The sequence below is a fragment of the Panicum virgatum genome, chromosome 1N (genome assembly GCF_016808335.1).
Source record: "Panicum virgatum strain AP13 chromosome 1N, P.virgatum_v5, whole genome shotgun sequence".
Taxonomy (NCBI): Eukaryota; Viridiplantae; Streptophyta; class Magnoliopsida; order Poales; family Poaceae; genus Panicum; species Panicum virgatum.
This window is the reverse complement of record NC_053145.1, coordinates 38,714,726-38,736,129: the sequence shown is the minus strand read 5'-3', so window position 1 is coordinate 38,736,129 and position 21,404 is coordinate 38,714,726. Positions and strand designations below refer to the sequence as shown.

The following is a 21,404-nucleotide window of genomic DNA, read 5'->3' as shown; positions in this document are numbered from 1 at the left end:
CTCATCTTCAAGAATCCTACACAGCCACATTTTCGCAAATGGTTTCATGGAGAAGTATGTTTGTTGGACGCAGCACGGAGAACAGGGGGTTACCATGGAAGACAATCAAGAAGAAGATTTTGACGACCACTTTCCCGGGAATGCTGGAATCGGTGCATTCGATGACGATATTCCCATGGAAGAGCCCGAAGTAGATGTAGCAGAAAATGATCCCAGCGACGATCTGGGGCAGGCATTGCACAACGTGTAGGCAGACTGTGAGAGTGAAACGGAGAGATTGAAGTTCCAGAAGTTGTCAGAGGACCACCATAAGTTGTTGTACCCAGATTGTCAAAATGGATTGAAGAAACTTGTCACCACCTTGGAGTTGCTGCAATGGAAGGCGACAAATGGTGTATCCGACATGGGATTTGGTGAATTACTCAAACTTGTTAAAAAAATGCTTCCTAAGGACAATGAATTGCCTGCCACAACGTATGAAGCCAAACAACTTGTTTGCCCTTTAGGACTGGAAGTGCAAAAGATACATGCATGCCCCAACGACTGCATCCTCTACCGAGGCGAGTACGAGAATTTGGATGCATGTCCCGTATGCAGTGCATTGCGTTACAAAATTAGAAAAGATGATCCTGGAGATATCGAGGGGGAGCCTCCCCGGAAGAGAGTTCCTGCGAAGGTCATGTGGTATTCGTCTATAATACAACGTTTGAAGCGTCTGTTTAGAAATAAAGATAATGCTAAGTTGATGCGATGGCACAAAGAGGAACGCAAGAAAGACTCGATGTTGAGACACCCCGCTGATGGGTCGCAATGGAGAAAAATAGATAGAACATACCCTGAATTTGATTTGGATGCGAGAAACATAAGGTTCGGTTTGAGTACGGATGGCATGAATCCTTTTGGTGAGATGAGCAGTGGTCATAGCACTTGGCCTGTGACTCTTTGTCTGTACAATCTTCCACCATGGCTCTGCATGAAACGAAAGTTCATCATGATGTCAGTGCTTATACCGGGTCCAAAGCAGCCCGAAAATGACATTGATGTGTACCTAAGACCATTGGTCGAAGAACTCTTATTGCTCTGGGGCGATGAAGGTGTACGGATGTGGGATGAATACAAACAGGAAAACTTCAACCTACGAGCATTGCTGTTCGTAACGATCAATGACTGGCCTGCTCTTAGTAACTTGTCAGGACAGTCGAACAAGGGATACAAAGCATGCACACACTGTTTAGGTGATACCGATAATATATGGTTGACTCACTATAAGAAGGTTGTATACATAGGTCATCGTCGGTTTCTTCCCATTAGGCATGCGGTACGAAAGAAGGGCAAGCATTTCAAAGGCCAAGCGGACCACCGAACAAAACCGATGCACCGTAGTGGTAAAGACGTTTTTGGAAAGGGATCTGGTAGCCAACCTGTTCCAAACGAAAATGGAATGGCGCCCATGTGGAAGAAGAAATCTATATTTTGGGAGCTACCATATTGGGAAGTCTTAGATGTTCGTCATGCAATTGATGTGATGCACCTCACGAAGAATTTTTGCGTCAACCTAATAGCATTCTTGGGAGTGTACAGAAAGACAAAAGATACAGTAGAAGCATGTCTAGAATTGTAATGTATGGAAGAACGAGATGCCTTACATCCACAACAACGAGATAATGGACGACAATACTTAAGTCCTGCCAGCTATACTCTTAGCAAAGAAGAGAAAGAAACCATGTTTGACTGCTTGAGCAGTATAAAGGTTCCATCTGGATACTCATCCAATATAAAAGGAATCTTAAATTTGGCAGAGAAGAAATTTACAAATCTCAAGTCCCATGACTGTCATGTGCTTATGACCGAACTTCTTCCGGTTGTGCTGCGGGGGATTCTGCCTGATAACGTCCGGTTAACCATCGTGAAGATATGTGCCTTCCTCAACGCAGTTTCTCAGAAGATAATTGACCCGGAGAATTTGATAAAGCTGCAAAACGATGTGGTGCATTGTCTTGTTGGCTTTGAGCTGATATTTCCACCATCTTTCTTCAACATCATGACACATCTTCTAGTGCACCTTGTCAAAGAGATTGATTTCCTCGGACCAGTATTTCTACACAACATGTTCCCATTCGAAAGGTTCATGGGGGTACTCAAGAAATGTGTTCGTAATAGAGCTCGTCCAGAAGTAAGCATCGCCAGTGCCTAGGGAACTGAGGAGGTCATTGACTTTTGTGTTGACTTTATTGATGACCTTAAACCGATTGGAGTCCCTGAATCGCGATATGAGGGGAGACTAACTGGAAAGGGTACATTAGGAAAGAAATCTTATCTCTGCACAGATGATTTCTCATTCAAGAAAGCGCATTATACGGTTCTTCATCAATCATCCTTGGTTGACCCATATATCGAGGAACACAAGAAAATTCTGCTCTCCAATTTCTCGGAAAAGTCTGAGGCATGGATTACACGTGAGCACATGAACACTTCTGCAGCTGGTTGCGGAAGCATCTAATGCATAACATGGATATAAGTGAACAACTGTTCTTATTGGCTAGGGGACCATCTTGGAATATCTTAACATACCAAGGGTACGAGATAAATGGAAACACATTTTATACGATAGCCCAAGATAAAAAGAGTAACAACCAAAACATTGAAGAGATATGGGAGCTGGATTACGGTCCCAATTTTAAGGTGCCTCTATTTCGTTGCCAATGGGTTAAGCTATCTGGAGGAGGGGTAACAAAAGATGAGTATGGGATGACAATAGTTGATCTCAACAATCTTGGGTATAGAGACGAGCCATTTGTCCTAGCCCAGGATGTCGCTCAGGTTTTCTACATTAAGGACATGTCCAGCAAACCAAAGAAGGGGATATAAAAGCAAAATGATGAGCCTAAGCGACACATAGTTCTATCAGGAAAGAGAAACATCGTTGGAGTGGAGGACAAGACAGACTTGTCAGAAGAATATAATAATTTTGTTGTCATTCCACCTTTCGAAGTAAATGCTGATCCATGCATCCTGCTAGCCAATGATGATGCTCCATACTTGCGCCGTGATCATAATCAAGGGACATTTGTGAAGAGAAAGTGTGTTACCGCCAATCCTTCATGTACTTGAATCATTTTATATTATTGTATAAAAACATAATCGCAATTCGAATACTTTTATTATATATGTACTGTACAATTATACTTTATGTGTTATATATATTATTTTATATATTTTTCACTTAATTACCAGACTCAATTATAATTTTCATTCAATAATGGATTACTCAACTAATTTTATTTATTTCATGAAATTACATTCACATTAACACACTATACTCTCTCACTAACACACACAATCTCACTAACACAAACTATCTCTTAAACTCACACACTACTCATTAATATCATGAAATTGCTTAATTTTATCTAAAATTCATTTTTTAAACATTAATATCGTGATATAATCCACTTTCTGTCGAAAAGCAACAGTTTGAAAAAATTTGTTCCCCTAATATATTTTTGCATGGTCAAAATAACAAATATGATTTCAAAAAAGTTAGATATTTCATTGACCCAATCACTTGAATGAAAATTAATTATTTTTGTTGCGTGTATCAAGTTTAATAGAGATAAGAAATTTTGTTACATAATTTTTGGAATCATAATTTTATTAACTGAATTAACAAATGAAAGCCAATTTTAAAAGAGAAGTAAAAAGAAACAAAACAAACATAAGATTAGGCGGGAAACGAGGGAAAACGGGCCCTTTTTGTCCCGGGTGGTAGATCCACCCGGGACTAAAGGTGGGCCGCGGGCTGGGAATTTTCCCGGCCCGCCCAAAAACACTTTTTGTCCCGGGTGAAGCCACGACCCGGGACAAAAGGGCCTTTTGTCCCGGGTGGTGGCTTCCCCCGGGACAAAAGCCCCCCCATATATTCCTTCCTCCTTCGCCCTTCCCCTAACACTTGGTTTCTCATCTGCGCCTGGTGCCGCCGCCGTCCCCGAGCACCGCCGCCCTCGACGTCGCCGCCCAGAGCCCCGCCGCGCGAGCCCAACGTCCTCGAGCGCCGCCGACCTCACGCCGCCGCCCAGAGCCCCGACCAACCCACCGGAGACCCGCCGGAACACCGCCGCCGCCGAAACGCCCTCGCCGCCATCCCCTGCTCGCCGTCGACCCGCCGCTACAAGCCATCCCAGCCCACGCCGCGACTACCCAAAGGTAGAGCTCGATCTCATGAGTCCCCTCGACACCTTCCCCCATGCCCCCGGCGAGCATGCTCGCCGGAATCGGCCGAACGCCGCCGCGGCTGTAGGTGTGAACCCTCGCCGCCATCCCCTGCTCCAGTGAACTTTGAAAATAGATAGAAATTCGTAGAAAAATAAGAAAAATGAAAATACAAATGTTTTGAGTTCTTTACGAGTAGATCTACAACTTTTCTTACAAAAACTTTTTCATTTGACCTCTGTTTTTAGCTCTAGATTAAAAGCAAGAAAAATAGGGGTTTAATTAGATCTCTAGCTAGAAGCTTTGACCAGCCTTCTCTTTTGGGTAGTAGCTTGTACATGCAAATTTTAACTCTCTATAAAAGTTTGAGACCCAATGTTACCCTCTAGCTAAAGTTTTTATTTAGTTTTTGTTTTATGCCTAATAGTGTAGATCTATTTATATCTCTGTCAATATGTCATGTATGCACTTGAAACTTTTACATCATGTTATTTGTGTTGCTTATAGGTCACAGAAAAAGTTTGATGATTTTTAGTGGACCCAAACTAGTTAAACTAATTAATGGTTTAAGTAATTGAACTAAATCAAGAAAAATAATTTCTGTGCTAGGAAAAATTCCTTATTTTTACCAGAGCCTATAAACAACTAGTTATGATTGCTAGAAAAATGTGAACACTTGAAGTGCGGTATAACTGTTTTTAAAAATCAGTTATGCTTTATGCCTTAATAACTTGTGTTATTTTTCATACCCTGTAAAGTTATCCATTAAATCTGAAAAATTTGCAGAGAACTCCTAACGTCCGCCATCCCGACCCGAACCCCGCCGCGCGAGCCCAACGTCCCCGAGCGCCGCCGACCTCACGCCGCCGCCCAGAGCCTCGCGTCCTCCGGCTCGCCCTGCCGTCGCCTGTGCGAGCCCAATTATTTGTTTAAATTTGTTTAGAAATTAGTTTAAATATGGATTATTTGTTTAAATTTGAAAATATGGATTATTTGTTTAGAAATTATGTTGTAAAATATATATTATTTGTTAATTTGTTTAATTTTGATGACAAATAGGGTGTTAATTACTTTTGAAATTATATTATTTAGAGTTCATGTTATTTAGAGTGAAATCATAATTTGTTGTTTAGAGTGAAATCATAATTTGTTGTGTAAATAAAGGTATATTTACAAATTCTCGAAATGTATGAATGTATGTATGTATGTGTAAAGTGAGTTTAAATTTCTTTCAAATATTTAATATATATTTCTTGAATTACTTAGAGAATATTTCTTGACTTCATCCATCGATCGTTACTTAGTGAAAAAACCGTCTAGAATATTTCATATATAGATGATTTCAAGTTTATTTCTTGGATTATTTAGAGAATTTTTTAAGGGTTTTATTTGTATTCATATTTTAGTTACGATGGACCCGCGACACACAGACGCGGAAGACGAACAGTTCCTGTTGAATATGATTGGCGAAGGTCAAGGAGATGTCCCTGAACAAGCTGATGATGGCGGCAATACCGACATATATTTGAATATGTCCGGTGATGGAATTAAGCCACCATCTATTCAGGATGACGCTGTTGCTGAACAAAGTGCTAATGTACATATCACAACTATACTTATTTGTAGTGACAATCATATTCTCATCTGAATCTATATAAATACTATGAATGTTTTTTATAGCCATCTGGATCATCGTCGCAGCAGAAAAAGACGAAGTGAGGCCCAACAAAAAAACTGGAAGGGCGGTTCATTATAACGGAAGTTGGTCCAGATGGCGAACCGATCGCTCCAGAAGCTGCCGCCAAAAAATTCATAAGACAATCCGGATGTATTGTCAGGGACCACATCCCGATCAGCTTCAGCCTCTGTAAAAGCTTCCAATCCAAGCGAGGAACGAGATATGGTACCCGAAAGAGAAAAAGAATGGTGCTGGCGGGAGCTTAAGAAAAACTTCACGGTTCCAGCTGAATCCGAAGAGATGTGCAAGCGCTGGACCCTGAGTAAGATGGCCGAACAGCTGCAATCATTCAAGAAAATTTTGACGAAGAAATATATCAAGACCGAGACCACACCCGTATTTACCGGCGAGCTCGAAAAGCTCAGGGGTCACTGGGATGCATTTATGGAATACAAGTCTTCAGAGCTTGGGCTTCAGAAGGTGCAGAAGGCCAAAGACAATGCCTCGAAGAAAGTGTACCATCACACTCTAGACCAAGGAGGCTACAAGATTGCAAAACCCAAATGGGAGAAGATGGAGCAGGATCTGCTTGACAGAGGCATCCAACCTGCGACCATGAACTGGCCTGAAAGGTCAAGGACCTGGTTTTATGGTCACGGGGGAAGCTTGGACCCATTGACTGGTGACTGCATCTATGGGCCAAACATCCAGCGAGCAGCCCGGAGACTACAGGAGGCCATACAAGCAGCGGCCGAGGGAACATTCCAGTCGGATAGAGAGAGGGACGAGCTGACTTACGCCCTTGGGAATCCAAAGCATCCGGGCCGCACAAGAGGCAAAGGCGTGGTTCCATGGAAGTATGGGTTCAGGGATTACATTGAATCATATAGAAGCCGGCAAAGAAGAAAGAATGATGAGCGGGAGCACTTAAAAAGGCTAGAGGAACGGCTCATGTCACACGATCAAAGACTGGAGGAAGAGGTTCAATGCCAAGTGGCCATAGCAATGAGCCAGCAACAGCAAGCGCAAACAGTGCCTCCAGAGCATAATGTCGCAGCCGATCACCTGTCTCAGCGGAAAAGCAGCTGCGCTTCCACAGACGTCGCCATCGCCGAGCCAACGGGGATCCAGGCCGTAGTTGAAGCGTCGGCCCCGCAACGATTTCCAGTGGATGATATCACCCAGCGGACACCTTGTGACCTGCAGACTGCCGTTAAGAACTTAATGTTCACTGTTGCGTACGGTACCGCCATGCCAACCCAACCAGGCAACGTGTACACAAGAGTTGGCGTGGAGCAGGTGTGCCAGGGTTGGGAGACACTCGAGCTTAATATTCCTGGAGGCGATGGGGAGAGGACACTAGCAGAAGCCATTCATGGCTACATCCTATGGGATAAGCGCTACATTGTCCTAAAGTCGGATGATCAAACACCAAGACCGGCATCTCAGCATGCCTCTCCAAGACCGGCATCTCCGCAAAACTCCCCAAGGGCAGCACTATCTCGGCAAGGTTCACCGGCACATTCTCCATCACCATCATCTCATGCGCCGATGAACACTCAAGTGTCACCGTCACCTCCATGGTCACCCCTCCGCCGCCGGCAAAGAAGCAGAAACGGCTGCCGGCAAACAAGGTAGCTGCACCGGCTAAGGAGCCACCAAAGAAGAAGGAAAAAAAGAAGAAAACCAAGGAGGCTCCTATTAAACCCTGGGACATGAGCCTTGAAGAGTGCGATCGGATAACTCAAGAAAGAGTTAAAGAGCACTTCAAGCCGAAGCCGAAGCCGGAGCCGAGAAAGTGATAAATCCGATAGATTTGAAATTTTTTAAGGGAATTTGCGAAGCAAATAAGAGAAAATTCATTCCGAGAGACCCCCCTTCAGACTACGAACGCACAATTATCAAAACTACTGAGAAAAAGAAGAGACAATCAAAGTCGTCGTCGTCCGACGTTCCACAGCTCGGAGCCCAAAAGAAACAATCAATAGAGCCTCTCGTAGTGGGACAGACGACGCAAGAACAAGACTTTGTTACATTTTTGAAAGAATCAAACATGACGGCGGCTCAGATTGCAGGGGGAGAAGATATTCCAAAGGCCGATGTGGTCATCAAATGGACGTTTGAGATCGACAAAACTCTTGTACCCCCCGAAGTAGTGTCTGTACTTCCAACGCAAATGTATAAGCTGCACCAGCACTACATGCATGCGATGGCCGATTGCATCTTCATGCAGGGCGCAAAGATTAAAGATGACGATTTCTTACGGGGGGAGGCCATTATATGGATAAACTGGGAAGAAATTTACCAACTATTCCATCAGGAGGCCCTCGACATCTTTATGGTCGGCTTGTGGGTTCTGTAAGTATTTTATTCTCCTTACGTATTGTTTTGCATGATCTCAACATACTGATCTCTTGATTTTTTCGGTATCATGTAGAATGGAGATACATACTTGCAGAAGAAAGGGATACTCTCACCTCGGCTTCATTGACCCAATTACTTGTAATTGGAGGCTTCTATGTGACAATTCCGATGAGATATTCCAAAACTTGTTCAAGTACATAAGCGTTCATCACAACAAGCAAATGATATTATTTCCTTACAACTTTGCGTGAGTGATTCCTTCTGTCTAACTCTTTCTATTCTGTAATCGAATTGTTTAAACCTTAACTACCAAGAACTGCCTCCGTATAATCTTGCAGTGAACACTGGGTCCTAATTGTCATAATTCCCGAGAAGAGCCTACTCGTGGTTATGGACTCATTGAGGAGACCTCCAGAACAATACGAAAATCTTCTTAACATGGTGAAAAAGTAATTCTACCACTACTCCGTCGATGACCGATAATTTGAATCACTTTGTTACTTGACTATAATTGTTCTAATCATGCACAGGATTTGGAAATAATTCGCTAAAAATCATCCAGGCAAATTTGACAAAGAATTGAAGATCAAGACAGAGTTCCCGGTACGCACTTGGATGATTCGTTGCACGATTCATTAGTTTTATTATATATTCATGTAAATACCTGATAATTTCTTCTCTCTTAAAGTGTATGAGGCAGAAACAAGACACTGTATTGTGCGCATACTATGTATGCGAGAACATCCATGGTCTCGTAGGTCCTCCAAAGGGCTGGACAGATTGGGAGGAGGAAGTAAGTAAAAAACTTATTAATATTTGAACTCGTATTTTAATTAGTCGAAATTAATTATCCCCTTTTTCCATAGGTCGAGGAGATGCGCGATAAACTCATACCGGAAGAAAAGATTATGGCGATTCAAGAACAATTCTCCGGATTTATTGTTGAGCAAGTTCTCGATCCAAAAGGCGAATTCTACTATGATGGAATATCTAATATTGACAATCACAACAAATATAACAATATACGCGTATATATGTAATTAAGAACGAATATACCTATGTAATTAAGAAAGAATATACCTATGCAAATATGATGGAGTATGTATGTATTATATATATAAGCACTCCAATAATATATATGTGTATATATATATTTATATAATATTAGTCCTAGACATTTTCATATGTAAAGGAATTCACATTTATAGATATGTGTGTGTGTATATATATATATATATATATATATATATAAGTGAATTAATTTATATATGAAAACTATCTAGGACAAATATTATATAAGTAACTATATATATATATATATGTATATATTAGTGGAGATCATACACACTGAATTCCAATACATAAGTTTAATTGAAATGCAAAAGTATAATTGAAATAGAAAAAGAATTGAGAAAAGGAAAACATGAAAAAAAAGGATCTTTTGTCCCAGTTGGTAACACCAACCGGGACAAAAGGGTGCGCCAGCCACGTGGGCGCTGGCGGCACCTTTTGTCCCGGTTGGTGTTACCAACCGGGACAAAAGGTCCTCTTTTGTCCCGGTTGCCAGACCCGGGACAAAAGGGCACCCCCTTTTGTCCCGGACTGGCGTTCCCGGTTGGGAAACCGGGACAACAGGGGTTTCCCAACCGGGACAAATCAACGTTTTTGTAGTAGTGTTTGCTCTAGAGATCCTTAGAACACGCACCCCGAGACGAGAAATTTGTATGTATTGAGTACTAAATAAAGTCTATTTGTATAATTTTTTTAGGGATGGATGTAACTTTTCACGACGAATCTAATGATGGTAATTAATTGATGATTGGCTACAATGATGCTACAGTAATCATTCTCTAATCACGCAGTCAAAGGCCTCATTTGATTCTTCAGGTTCCTAACGCATAGATTCTGAGGTTTGTTTTATAAACTGCCTTTATTCACCTCTAATTAGCGGTCAAAATACATTCTAACCCATTCTAGGAAAGAACCAAGCAAGATGATTGATGCTAAAGGGGAAAGATAAAGATGATACCAGGGACCCACAGCATATTGGGTGTAGTGCCTTAAAGATGGATTGATGTTGCTGAAGTATTTGTCGTTGGTGTGTTGAGTTGGCAGTACACGTAGGTATTACAGCGATAATTGTTGAGGGTGTTGGTGTGTTGAACCACAACAGACTCCTCACCGCCGCCATCTTCGGCCGACAACTATATCGCTACCTACCCTGTGATCCTACCAGTTGGTCATCCGACACGATCCCATGACCCCATCCAACAGTGCCCGGACACCTCGCCGTCCTGCTGCACACGAACGAACTGAGGCTAACCACAAACCCTATGTGAGGTGAATGCACAAAGCTTTAAAACAGGAGGAACGTGCAACATGTGTGGTTGACTTCACACGTCCTCATCGATTGAGGCACTGGGATTTTTCTCCTCTAGCTCGCCGTTGACTGGTCCATGCGCACAAAGCTTTGATCGCGCATCATCACCATCTAAGGTGGTGCACCTCTTTCCACAAGCACAACGGACGGAGTTGCTCCACTTGTACAGTGTATCCACTACCCTACACAGCTTGTGTACTTTTGTTTATGCATATGGATTGTACAATCAACTGAATTATGCAAAATATAACTGTCCTGTTGCAGACTGCACGACTTTGAATTGTGCATGTCTTGGTCCAAACTTCAAGTATACCACATATTGGATTAAAATGTCACAAACCCAACAGATACAGCATAAACTCCAAAACTTAAATACCGAAGGGATGCAGCTCAAAGTTTCAAACATTATTGACAGTAAACGGCCGGTAAACACATGACGCATATAGGACGAGCTCCACTGATATGATATCGGAAAGGGAAAGATTTCTTTTTGATAAATGGTAATGTAAGCTAATTACATTGGGTAAAATTTGCGGTGAACCTATCGGTAGATATACACAATTTCGGAACCGGTATGCATGTTGTTCAGATGAATTTTACCTACAATGGACCACCTCCAATTCTTATTTGAGCTGGCATGATTTCCCTAAACTTTGATCAGGCCAACGGGGCCTTATGCACATGAAATTAATTATTGAGAGAACAAAATCCTAAAAAGGGATCATATCATGATCGGCATGAATATTTGGAGGACTCCACTAGGGTCGCCATGAACTCTGGGAGCAATCTAAGATGCTGATGTCTCAGCATCTCCATTATCAGAATTTGATGAGCCGCCACCATTTGCCATCTCTGTATCACCATCACTCTGTCCCATGAACAAGTCCGCCTTGCTACGCCTTAGCAACCCAACCTTCCTTTGTTCTAGGGTAAAATAAACGAACATGCTATGAGTTTAAGACGTAAGGGTGTAAACACTTTTTAAAAATTAAAATTTTGGGTCATACTTTTGCTGGTTATTGTGTTGCGAGTTACTGCTAAGAAGTCCTCCCAGGTGTACTTCCGCAGTTCTTGCTTCTCTTCCTCAGAAAGCTCAAAGTTTGGCTCCCTTCCACACATAAAAGCAGCCCTGCACATAGAGTAAAATTCTGGCTTTGTCAAATTTTGATGATACATAATAATAGTAGGTGAACCATTAGCTATGCTACAAATTAGGCATCCACATTGGATTAGAGCAACATCATTCAATTTTAACAGATATACAAGGATGTGCCCCATATTGCACATGCCCCTAGAACCAAGTAAACAACAGATGGCAAAACTTACTTTAATCTCAGCCAATGAGACAGCATAACGAAGCACACCATCAAACTAAACAAAACTGGGCGGCACAATAAGAATTGGAAGGCTTGGAAAGTCACATTACTGAACAGTAAACTCTGACATACAACTTGTGGAATCATGTTCTACCTAAGGAATAAGAAGAGCTAACTTTACAGGTGAAGCAGATAGATTTTTATACATACAAGTTTTTTCACAGTGCCTCAGATAACTATCAAGGAAAGTCTATCACTCTTTTCTTCAGTTGACAAAACATGACACTTAAATTTAATGGAATATGAACCTCTCACTGCAAAATCACGTATCCACCTTGGTGATCTGCAGATCTTTATCTATAAACGGTTTTCTAAAATGCGCTTCTGTGACCAAAAAAGAGTACTGGCAACCAAAGGCGAGTAAAATCATACAAACACAGTAGTTACAGGAAACACACCTGAAATAAGCTTGCAACTGTGCATATTTAAACTATAGTGAATGCATGCATGTCATACAATGATGAACTAACTGGGGTTTAAACTGAATGCTGGAGCGATAACAGTTGAACACTAATGACCATACAGAGTATCAATGGATAAAAGTATTCTTATAATCCTATCAAAAGCTAGGCAAAATATACTATGCCAGCAGAGTAACTCATTGCTTTGTACACCAGCTGGGCATATATCAGATCTTCGACATGCTATTAGCATTAGCTTGTGTTGGTAGAAGGTAAAAGGCTATCTAAGAATACAAGATTGAAATTTTATAGGCAAACATAAGTGTGCAGTCTTTAGTATAGCCCAATACCTATCATAAAGCCGGGCTGCTTCATCCTGTGTCCCAACAGTACCCAAATGAATCTGTTTCTTGTCAACTTTTATGGCAGCCTGCCATTTCATATTCTTGAAGTAAACCCCCCTCATAATGCATGGCTCTTGATCCACATACTGCTTTCTTCTATGTCGTTTTCTGCGCTTGATTTCCTTGCCTGAGTGATAAGGAAAGAAAATGCAATGTTCTGATCAGCTATAGAGTATAATTGTCAAGATCAACTCAAGCTGATAAAGGTAAGACACAACAAAGAAAAGGAACAGGGAGTCCTCTAGGAGGGAATCTAGAGGCCCTAAAGAAACATCCCCTAGACAGCTAAGAAAGTTTTGTCACAAAAACACAGCTAAGAAACATCCCCTAGACTATCTGCAAACTATATCTCCAAGGAAACTTAGCGCACGACAACGAAAAAAGACACAAGTTATTTACAAGATTACCAGTGCAGAATTCTAAAATATTATCTTCCATGTAAGAAGCATCACAACCACAAGTAACCTAAGCTTTATGGGGGGGGGGGGGGGGGGGGGGGAATAAATGCTATTGATACAGAATAAGAATGAAGTACGAACCTGGATAATATTGTGTTTTCTCTTCCTTTGAATCATCAGAACCATTTGAGGATTTTGTGAGCACATCAGAAGTCTTTGTCTGCGAAAAAAGGTAAATTTCGCTAAAAATCGTATTTGTCATTGTAACTAATGAAATTTTAGTAATGCTTGAAGTAGAATGCAGGTCCTACAGAGTGTCACTTGAAAACTCATCAGGTTATCTAAAGGAGAAAAGGATACACAGGCAGGTAATATCAAACACAAACTAGTATATTTTTTCTATTCAATTACCTATAAACTATTTTAATTTGTGCACATGTGCACCTGATACTTTCTCAACATACAAAAAGTAATTATGCATACCGGGGGCAGTGGGTGTACACTGAATGGCTTCACATTGGAATGTGCAACTTCCACAGGTTTTTCATTCTCAATGGGCTTAGGAAGATCAATGGGCAATGAGTCTTTCCCTGAAACAAAAGCTAAACTCAAATGATTATTCAAGATATGTAGTCATACTGCTTTATTGATATAGGTGTTCAGATAATCCCAAAAAGAGCTTTATTTATACTTTCATCCACTTCAAAGTTTCTATCTTAGGTTCTAATATTAGAGAAAGGAAATATTAATACAATCAAGTACATGAAATTTGTGATTTTCTAACAGTACTTTGGGTTGATACTTGATTTTTGATCGGACCAACTACAATAGTAAAAGTCATGTAGCTTCCAACAGTAACTTATTAGCACACATGTAGTTATAAGGATTTATTTAGCACTGGGTTCATCCTTTTTTATATTAGGGATTCATATAGCTGTCTATTTCCGAGAACATTTGTTGTATACTTTATAGACACATATGATTGTTCAAACATACCATAATCTATTCTGGCAAAATTTCATTTAGAGTTACTAGCTGCTTGACCATACAAAAAAGGTCATAGCAGGATTTCAGAACAAGCTAATATGGCCATTCTTGAAAAGAATAATGTTTACACATAAAGAAAAAGTCATTTATTACTTATTTGAAAGAAAAATGATATTTGAAACTCCAAACGAACATCTGAAGAATTATAAAGAGTGATTAAAGTACCAACTCTGGTACTGGCGACAATTAACTTACAACCCAACTCCCCACTCACAGAAACCCCTCCGCCTAATTTCCCATGGCCGTCGTTTCTAATAGTAAAACAACTACCTAATTAAACTAAGCTCTAGCACTATGTGGGAAATGGGGAGTAGTGAACATTTCAGACAGAAATTAGACTAGCACGAACAGCAAACTCTTATAAATCAGAATGCATACAACGAGATTTATTTATTTCATGTAGAAAATATGGATGAATAGTAAATTATATAAAGTTTCTATTTCAAACAACAGACCATAATCAGATTGATAAATATAGATGACAGATATGACACGCCATGTCAAATGTAGGAAAAAAGACATCTGTGTTTTCTTAGCATAAATCCTCTCAGCAAGTTTTACATCTCGGAAAGATATTTCAAGGTACTGAAATGAGTTCCTCTTACCAGAACAAAGCCCCAATAGTCGACGTCGCCTCAAGCTAACCATACTTGAAATGCCACCTGGAGCAGAGTCAGAAATAAGAAAAAAAGTTATAAACAAATTGTAAAATTCGAGACTAAATTTAGATTAAGAAAAAACCATGAAAATACTCTAGGATTTTCGATGGTGCTAACCATTAAAATATGGGCTAGAGCACACACTAATAACACAGTTATCATGTTACCGTGTGCTTAATATCACTAACATAGTTCAAAGAATGCAGACAATGATGTTTGACTAATGATTGCTAGGTCTGATGATGAAAGGCCTGTTTAATCATCACATCAAACATAGCGGATGATCCAATTTCCATTAAAATGATCATATATAAGGAAAATGGACACAAAACACAAAATATCAGAATAGTGTGCAAGTGTATATTTGTCAGCTTCTTAAATTGTGTGACCAGGAAGGAGAAGCTACATGAAAGCTTCAACTAATGCATATGTATTTACGAAAAGGTAGGATAAAGCACCCTTTGTTTTGACAAAATCCAGGTCTTAAATCTTAAAAAATACAAAGGGTACAATCACAAAAACAGGAACGGAATTATGTACTACTTGCACAAAATGACAACCACATGTATAATTCCAACACATTCATCCAATTCAACGTATCCCACAATTCATCCTTTAAGCAATCCACCATCCCAGATGATCTTTGAATCATCTTAAACATACAAGAGTACACAATTACTCAAATATCATAATGTACCGACAAAATAAGTGGATCCGCAGGCCCTAATCCTATCCATACTATTATTGAGCACAAAAACCTCAAAGTCACAGTAACCAAAAGACACAAACCTCAACACTTCCGTCGGGACGTCCTGAAAGGAACTTCACAGATAATGCAGACACAGAAGAGCAACAAATGACCAATATTGGTGAAAACATATAAATTTCCAACACAACATCCTATGGCACTGCATTTCTGACAAAGTCCCATTCCTATCACGTGGGGCTGGTCAGATTAAGCAAAGCTTAATGGGAGAGGAACTGAAATGCAGTAACCTCCATGGAATAAATAGCTGCCTAAAAATAGAAGCAAGAATTATGGCAGTGTACTTGTCAGCACTTCCAGCTACCAGAAGTGACCAGGCACAGTCCAGGGCCTACAAAATCCTGCTATACATCCCAGAGTTAAGTCCTGCAGAGTGCAGACCGGGGTTTCCCTTTCAACAGTTTGTACAAAAAAAACACACAGGTCAGCGCATATCACCTCGTCGTGCTATGAGACTCGAGATGCTCATACGGGTAATTGCAGAGTCTATAATCATCTGACACGAAACCAAGAACTGCAAGAATCGACACTTACTCCTAAAAGATCAATTTTTAGGCGTAATTTCTCATCATAACAACCGACTTATTATATGATTATTACGGCCACCGTCATCGACCTAACGAAAAAAAGATGGATCAATCACAAACGCAGGCAGAGTGGGTGGCGAGACGCCTCGCCCAACCACCCCCTCATCCACCCAACCCTCGCCACCCCCGACGAACCAACAAAGCAATCCAGAAAACCCCTCGAGAACGCGAGAATTCCGCCGCAAGCCCGTCCCCAACCACCGCCACCTTCCAATCAATCCGCCTACGGCGCAACGCGAACGCAAAACATACGACGCGGCTCAAAAGCAACCGCCGCCACGACACAGGGCGGCGGCGGAATTCAAAGAACGGCAGGAACGCCGCCGGGACGGCCGGAATTCAGGCGCCGCGAGGAGGCGCGCTGGCCAGCCGGCCGGAGAGGAATCGGTCATTAATGCGGCGGCGACGTCCGAGAGGCACGCAAAGGCGTAGATGGCAGCGAGAAAGACACGTACCGGGCGGGGCGGGTCGTGCCGGCGGCGGCGGGTGGAGTGCAGCCGCGGTGCGGAGCGGGCGCGAGACGGCAGGGGAAGGAGAGGGGGGGGAGGAAAATAAGTTGGTAGGAGAAGAAGTTGGCGAGGGATACAAAGAGGGTGGCTCACATCTACCACCTTTGTTTCTCTCTCTAGCCCCCCCTCTCTCTCCTTCCTCTCTGCGACGACGAGGCGAGACGACGCGACTCTTATCCCTCTCTCGCTCTACCGCCGCCTCCCCTGCTCTGCTCGGGGTGGTGGTTTCTCTCTCTACTTCTCCTCCCGTTAATTCCTTGGAGATTTCCTTCCATCCATTGCGTTTCTTTATCTGTTTTTTTTTTGTGAAGGGCATCGGTGACGTCTCGCCGTAGCCGGACAGGCTCGTTGGCTGCTGGTGGCGCGGGGATGGTGGGAATGGACGGGTTTGCCCCTGCGGCCGGGGAGGACTCGTGGGGTACACCCGTGGACTTTTCAAGGTCAAGGGAGACGCTGTGATAGGGACCTTTAAGTAAATATTAAAATGTGGGGGTGTCCTCTCGAGAAAATCGCGCAGGTGCCAATTGGTGCGCTACGGAGGTACCTAAAATGCAAGGTACTCGAATTTGAGCGTACATCGTCATCAAACAACTTTCGTAGAAAAAAAAGCTCAATTTGCTTTTTTGCTAATATATCTATGGATGAAGTAATAAGAACATCAGCACACATGTTTAATCTCGCTAACAAACAAAGTAACGTGCAATTTGATACGAGTCGTAGATTGGCTGACGCATCTTGCAGATGATCTAACAAAATTCCCTACCGCCTTAGTTCATTTATTTATCGTCTTCTTACTTTCCTTCTTACATGGTATCTTGAGCTCACAGGTCGCGCTAGCTGATACAAACCACTACTCTGGCGACACATGTTTTGTCGGCTTCTACTTTGCCTTCTTCCTTCCTTCACTATCTTTAGCAACCATAAAGGTGGATGCACCCGATCATGCCTCAAGGTGTGACTATCCCCTAGCAGTCAATAAGGTTGCCACCACTGGCATGATCTCTCGCCTTCTTCATGTTGGTGAGGTTTATCGTCTATTCCTAGCGGTGACGTCACCATTTCGCGATGATGCCCATCTCCCACCGCCATTGCTCCACTTCTGCCTTTTTTCCAGGTAGTCCTTTACTTCTTTTCCAACTTCTTCATGTTACTAGCAGGCTGTTGAATTGAGAAGAACAGCAAATAAGACGACAATTAATTTGTTCGTGCAGTCTTTTTATTTCTGCGATGATTAATTTTTTTTGAACAGTAAGCAAACACATACTAGCCAAATACTTTGTTCACATAACTTCCCTTGCTGTACTGTCTTTCAATGGGTTCTACCATTTTCGCTAGCTGCCTTGCCTTCTCCCCCTACAATCTCTACTGGTGCCTGGCTACGTAGTTGTGGTGGTGGTGAGATTAGAGAAACAGGATGCAGGGTGCTGATACGAGCGGGCACACGTGTGTCCATATATCAGATATGATATGCACACGAACGAAGGGGCCAAGGGGGGCGGGCACGGCACGTGTGGCCTCGGAGGGGGTAGAATGGCCATCGAGGCGATCGCCGGATGGGATGGATGGCCGGACGCCGCCGGGCCGGGTGGGGCTTCCGCTGGCGACGTCCGACGAGACGCCGACGGCGTCGTCCGCTCCCCGCTCTTGCTTTCAACCATAAAAAGGGACGTCCGTTCCTCCTCCACAATTATTATATTTGATAAAAAGGGAGAAACAGCCATAAAAAAGGGGAGAAACACATAACGGACACGATGTCTCTTGTGTGACGACGTGCCACTTCATTTTCTCCCCCCGGAGAATCCGATCCACATGTGCCAAGCGTGTAAGCAGAGTACCAAATCTCTCTCTGTCCACGCTCGCTTTTGCTTCGGGACGCGTTGCCCTTCTCGAGCTAGTAGGATGGTAGCATCTGAACATTTTTTTTCCTTTTCTTGTTTTCTTTCTTTGTATGATGGCTTTATACGCCGTCACACTAAGGCCCCCGTTCGGTTCGGCCATTCCGGGCCTGGAATAGCCTGGAACCGTTCTAGACATTATTCTACGTGTGAAGGCTTTCCTTACCTGGAACGGTTCCGGCCCAGAACTGAATAGCCCTAAACGTGATCGGTGACGGGAGATGGTGTAGATTACTGTTACTCTAGCATGGCAGCACTGCAAGAAATTTGGCATGATTTTGCTGACCATAACTGTTTGCAAGTTTTATTTTTATTCTAATAATGGGAATTTGCTGAATAGTCATTTTATTTGGCGGACGTAAATGAATAGTTTTTTTGTGCTAATCTTGAGGCTGATAATTACGAGGAGCAGTGCATTAAATTAAGTGACGTAGAGAGAGGGGGGCTTTTAAGTTTGGCCTGGGGCTAAGTCAAGGTAAGTGGGCTTAAGTACATAGGTCGCATTATTTCTTGGGCTGGGCTCTAGTCATCTGGGTTGTGGGTGAGGCCTTTTTTTCATTTTTATATTTAAAAAATAAAATTTCAAAAATATATGCCGAATAAGAAAATTTTCAAAAATGGATGTCTGCCGCCCCCCTAATAGGCGACAGGGTGCCTGTCGCCCATCCAGTTGGCGACAGGAACTAAATGTAATTAAACAGTGAACTTTTAAAATTGATATAAAATAGTAGAAAAATACAAACTCAACTGTTATGGATTCTATGAAATAATATCTACAACTTTTGTTATATAAAGTTTTTCATTTGATCAATGTATCTAAATCAAGAAAAATAGTTCTTGTATCTAGAAAAATCTGAAATAATTCATTTGGTCTAGTTGTGCTTATCTAAAATTTACCAAACTTTTTTATAGCTCTTAAGAAATAAATAATGTACTTTAAAAGTTATGGCTTCTAATACTCAGTATAGCAACATGGATAAATAACTCATTTAAACTAGACATATTGCAAGATCTAATTTAAAAACTTATTCTAGAAATGTTTTCTGGCCTACCAATTTTGTACAACCCTATGCTCACCATATGAAATACTATGGCCAAAGATGACATGCATCCAAAGGATAGATCTTAAGATTTAAATAAAAGTGCATTAAACTGTTATTTAAAATAGAGCAAGATACATTGATCAAATGAACAACTTTATGTAACAAAAGCTGTAGATCTTGTTTCATAGAATCCAGAACAGTTGAGTTTGTATTTTTTACGATTTTATATCGATTTTACAAGTTCACTGTTTAATACGCCCTGAGCGCCAGGATCTAAATGTAATTTTTTTTATATTTAGGTCCTGTCGCCAACTGGATGGGCTCGCCAACTGGATGGGCGACAGGCACCCTGTCGCCCATTAGGGGGGCGACAGGCACCCATTTTTGAAAATTTCCCTATTCGGCATATATTTTTGAAATTTTGTTTTTTTAATATAAAAATGAAAAAAGCGCGTGGGTGAGCATGCCTTGGAAGTGAAGTCTAGATGGCCCACCAGAGGGATGATCGAGCGGATTTCCTATATATCTTTTGGTAGATCTTTAGCTTTCAGACCTTTCAAATGTTTAAGATTCATGTAAATAACTATATTTGTCCGATTCCACATTCAAACCCTTGCTGCCCATCTCCTACCCACACTGCCCTCGCCCTCTGTGCCGCCACCGCTCCGCCCGCGCCCCCGCACTGCGCCACGCGGGTCCACCAGCGCCTGCCGCCCCCTAGTGGCGGAACTGGAACGAAAATTTAAAGGAGCCGGGTAAATATATGGAATACTTAATTTCGACCAAAAATTTTCATCTGAAATTCAACTTCGTCCATAAATTTTCAAAACGATCATTTCAGTTCTCAAACTTCTCTATCTGGTTCAATTTAATCCATTATCCTATGTGGCTTGCTATGTTGGCATGTGCTGTCACATCTGGTCAATCATAGCTAATAAAAATCAACATTTCTATAAATTTGATTGTTATAAAAGTTTCACCTTGATGAAACTAAATGATGTACAGTTTTTAAGGAAGGGAGTTGATCCGAACATATTTATTATACACGTACAAAATTTCCTTTTTTGGAAAAAAATTATGTAGACACAAGTTAAAATTTTATTGTGTCATGTGTGAACCAATATATGTTGTTGCCAAAAAATAGGAATCCATTATATACTGATATGACATGCCTGGAAGAATGAAGGACTAAATTGAGTTGTATGAGAAAGGTTGAGGGTTGAAACAATAATTCTAGAATTTTAGGGATGAAATTAAATTCAACTAAAAATTAAGAACAAAATAATCTATTCTGTTAAAGAAAACTAGTCTTCCTATTAGTTTTGCATTGATTTTTTTACCAAATTTTGATCTAATTTTATCAACTAAAAATTAACTATGCATTGGTTTTATTTTTTTAGGGGGGCCACATAGCTGCCATTGGCCGCCCCTACGCCCTCCCACATAGCTGTCCGCGCCGGCACCCAACTCATTGGAGAAGAAGCTGTCCAGGTTGTGTCTTTACAACTAGGACAATAGCGCGCTCCGCCGCGCCAAGTTTGGACGCGACGTCCCGTGGATGCTCCGCCGCGCTCTGTCTTCTCCGTCTCCAGTGAGCCGCGTCGCTGCAAGCCAAGCGCGTGTGTGGGCGTTCGCGTCGAGTGAGCCGCGCCGCCCCCTCGCGCGGAGCTCGACCGCCGGGGGCAGGG

At 41.8% G+C, this 21,404-nt stretch overlaps 1 protein-coding gene across 2 annotated transcripts; it reads right to left on the bottom strand.

Annotated features, from left to right (window-relative positions):
* Nucleotides 1-11,094: 11,094 nt before the first annotated feature.
* LOC120655782 (ethylene-responsive transcription factor-like protein At4g13040) lies at nt 11,095-17,032 on the bottom strand. Of its 2 annotated transcripts, none has more exons than XM_039933751.1 (7): nt 16,725-17,032; nt 14,863-14,919; nt 13,694-13,800; nt 13,352-13,430; nt 12,759-12,939; nt 11,639-11,760; nt 11,095-11,555 (listed from the first exon to the last, which is right to left on the bottom strand). In XM_039933751.1, exons 2-7 carry the CDS (start codon nt 14,903-14,905, stop codon nt 11,419-11,421), a joined length of 669 nt encoding a protein of 222 aa, XP_039789685.1. In that variant the 5' UTR covers nt 14,906-14,919; nt 16,725-17,032; the 3' UTR covers nt 11,095-11,418. The 2 variants fall into 2 exon arrangements, with proteins under 2 accessions (XP_039789685.1, XP_039789684.1); XM_039933750.1 differs by having other exon boundaries at nt 13,694-13,812; nt 16,725-17,015.
* Nucleotides 17,033-21,404: the final 4,372 nt, after the last annotated feature.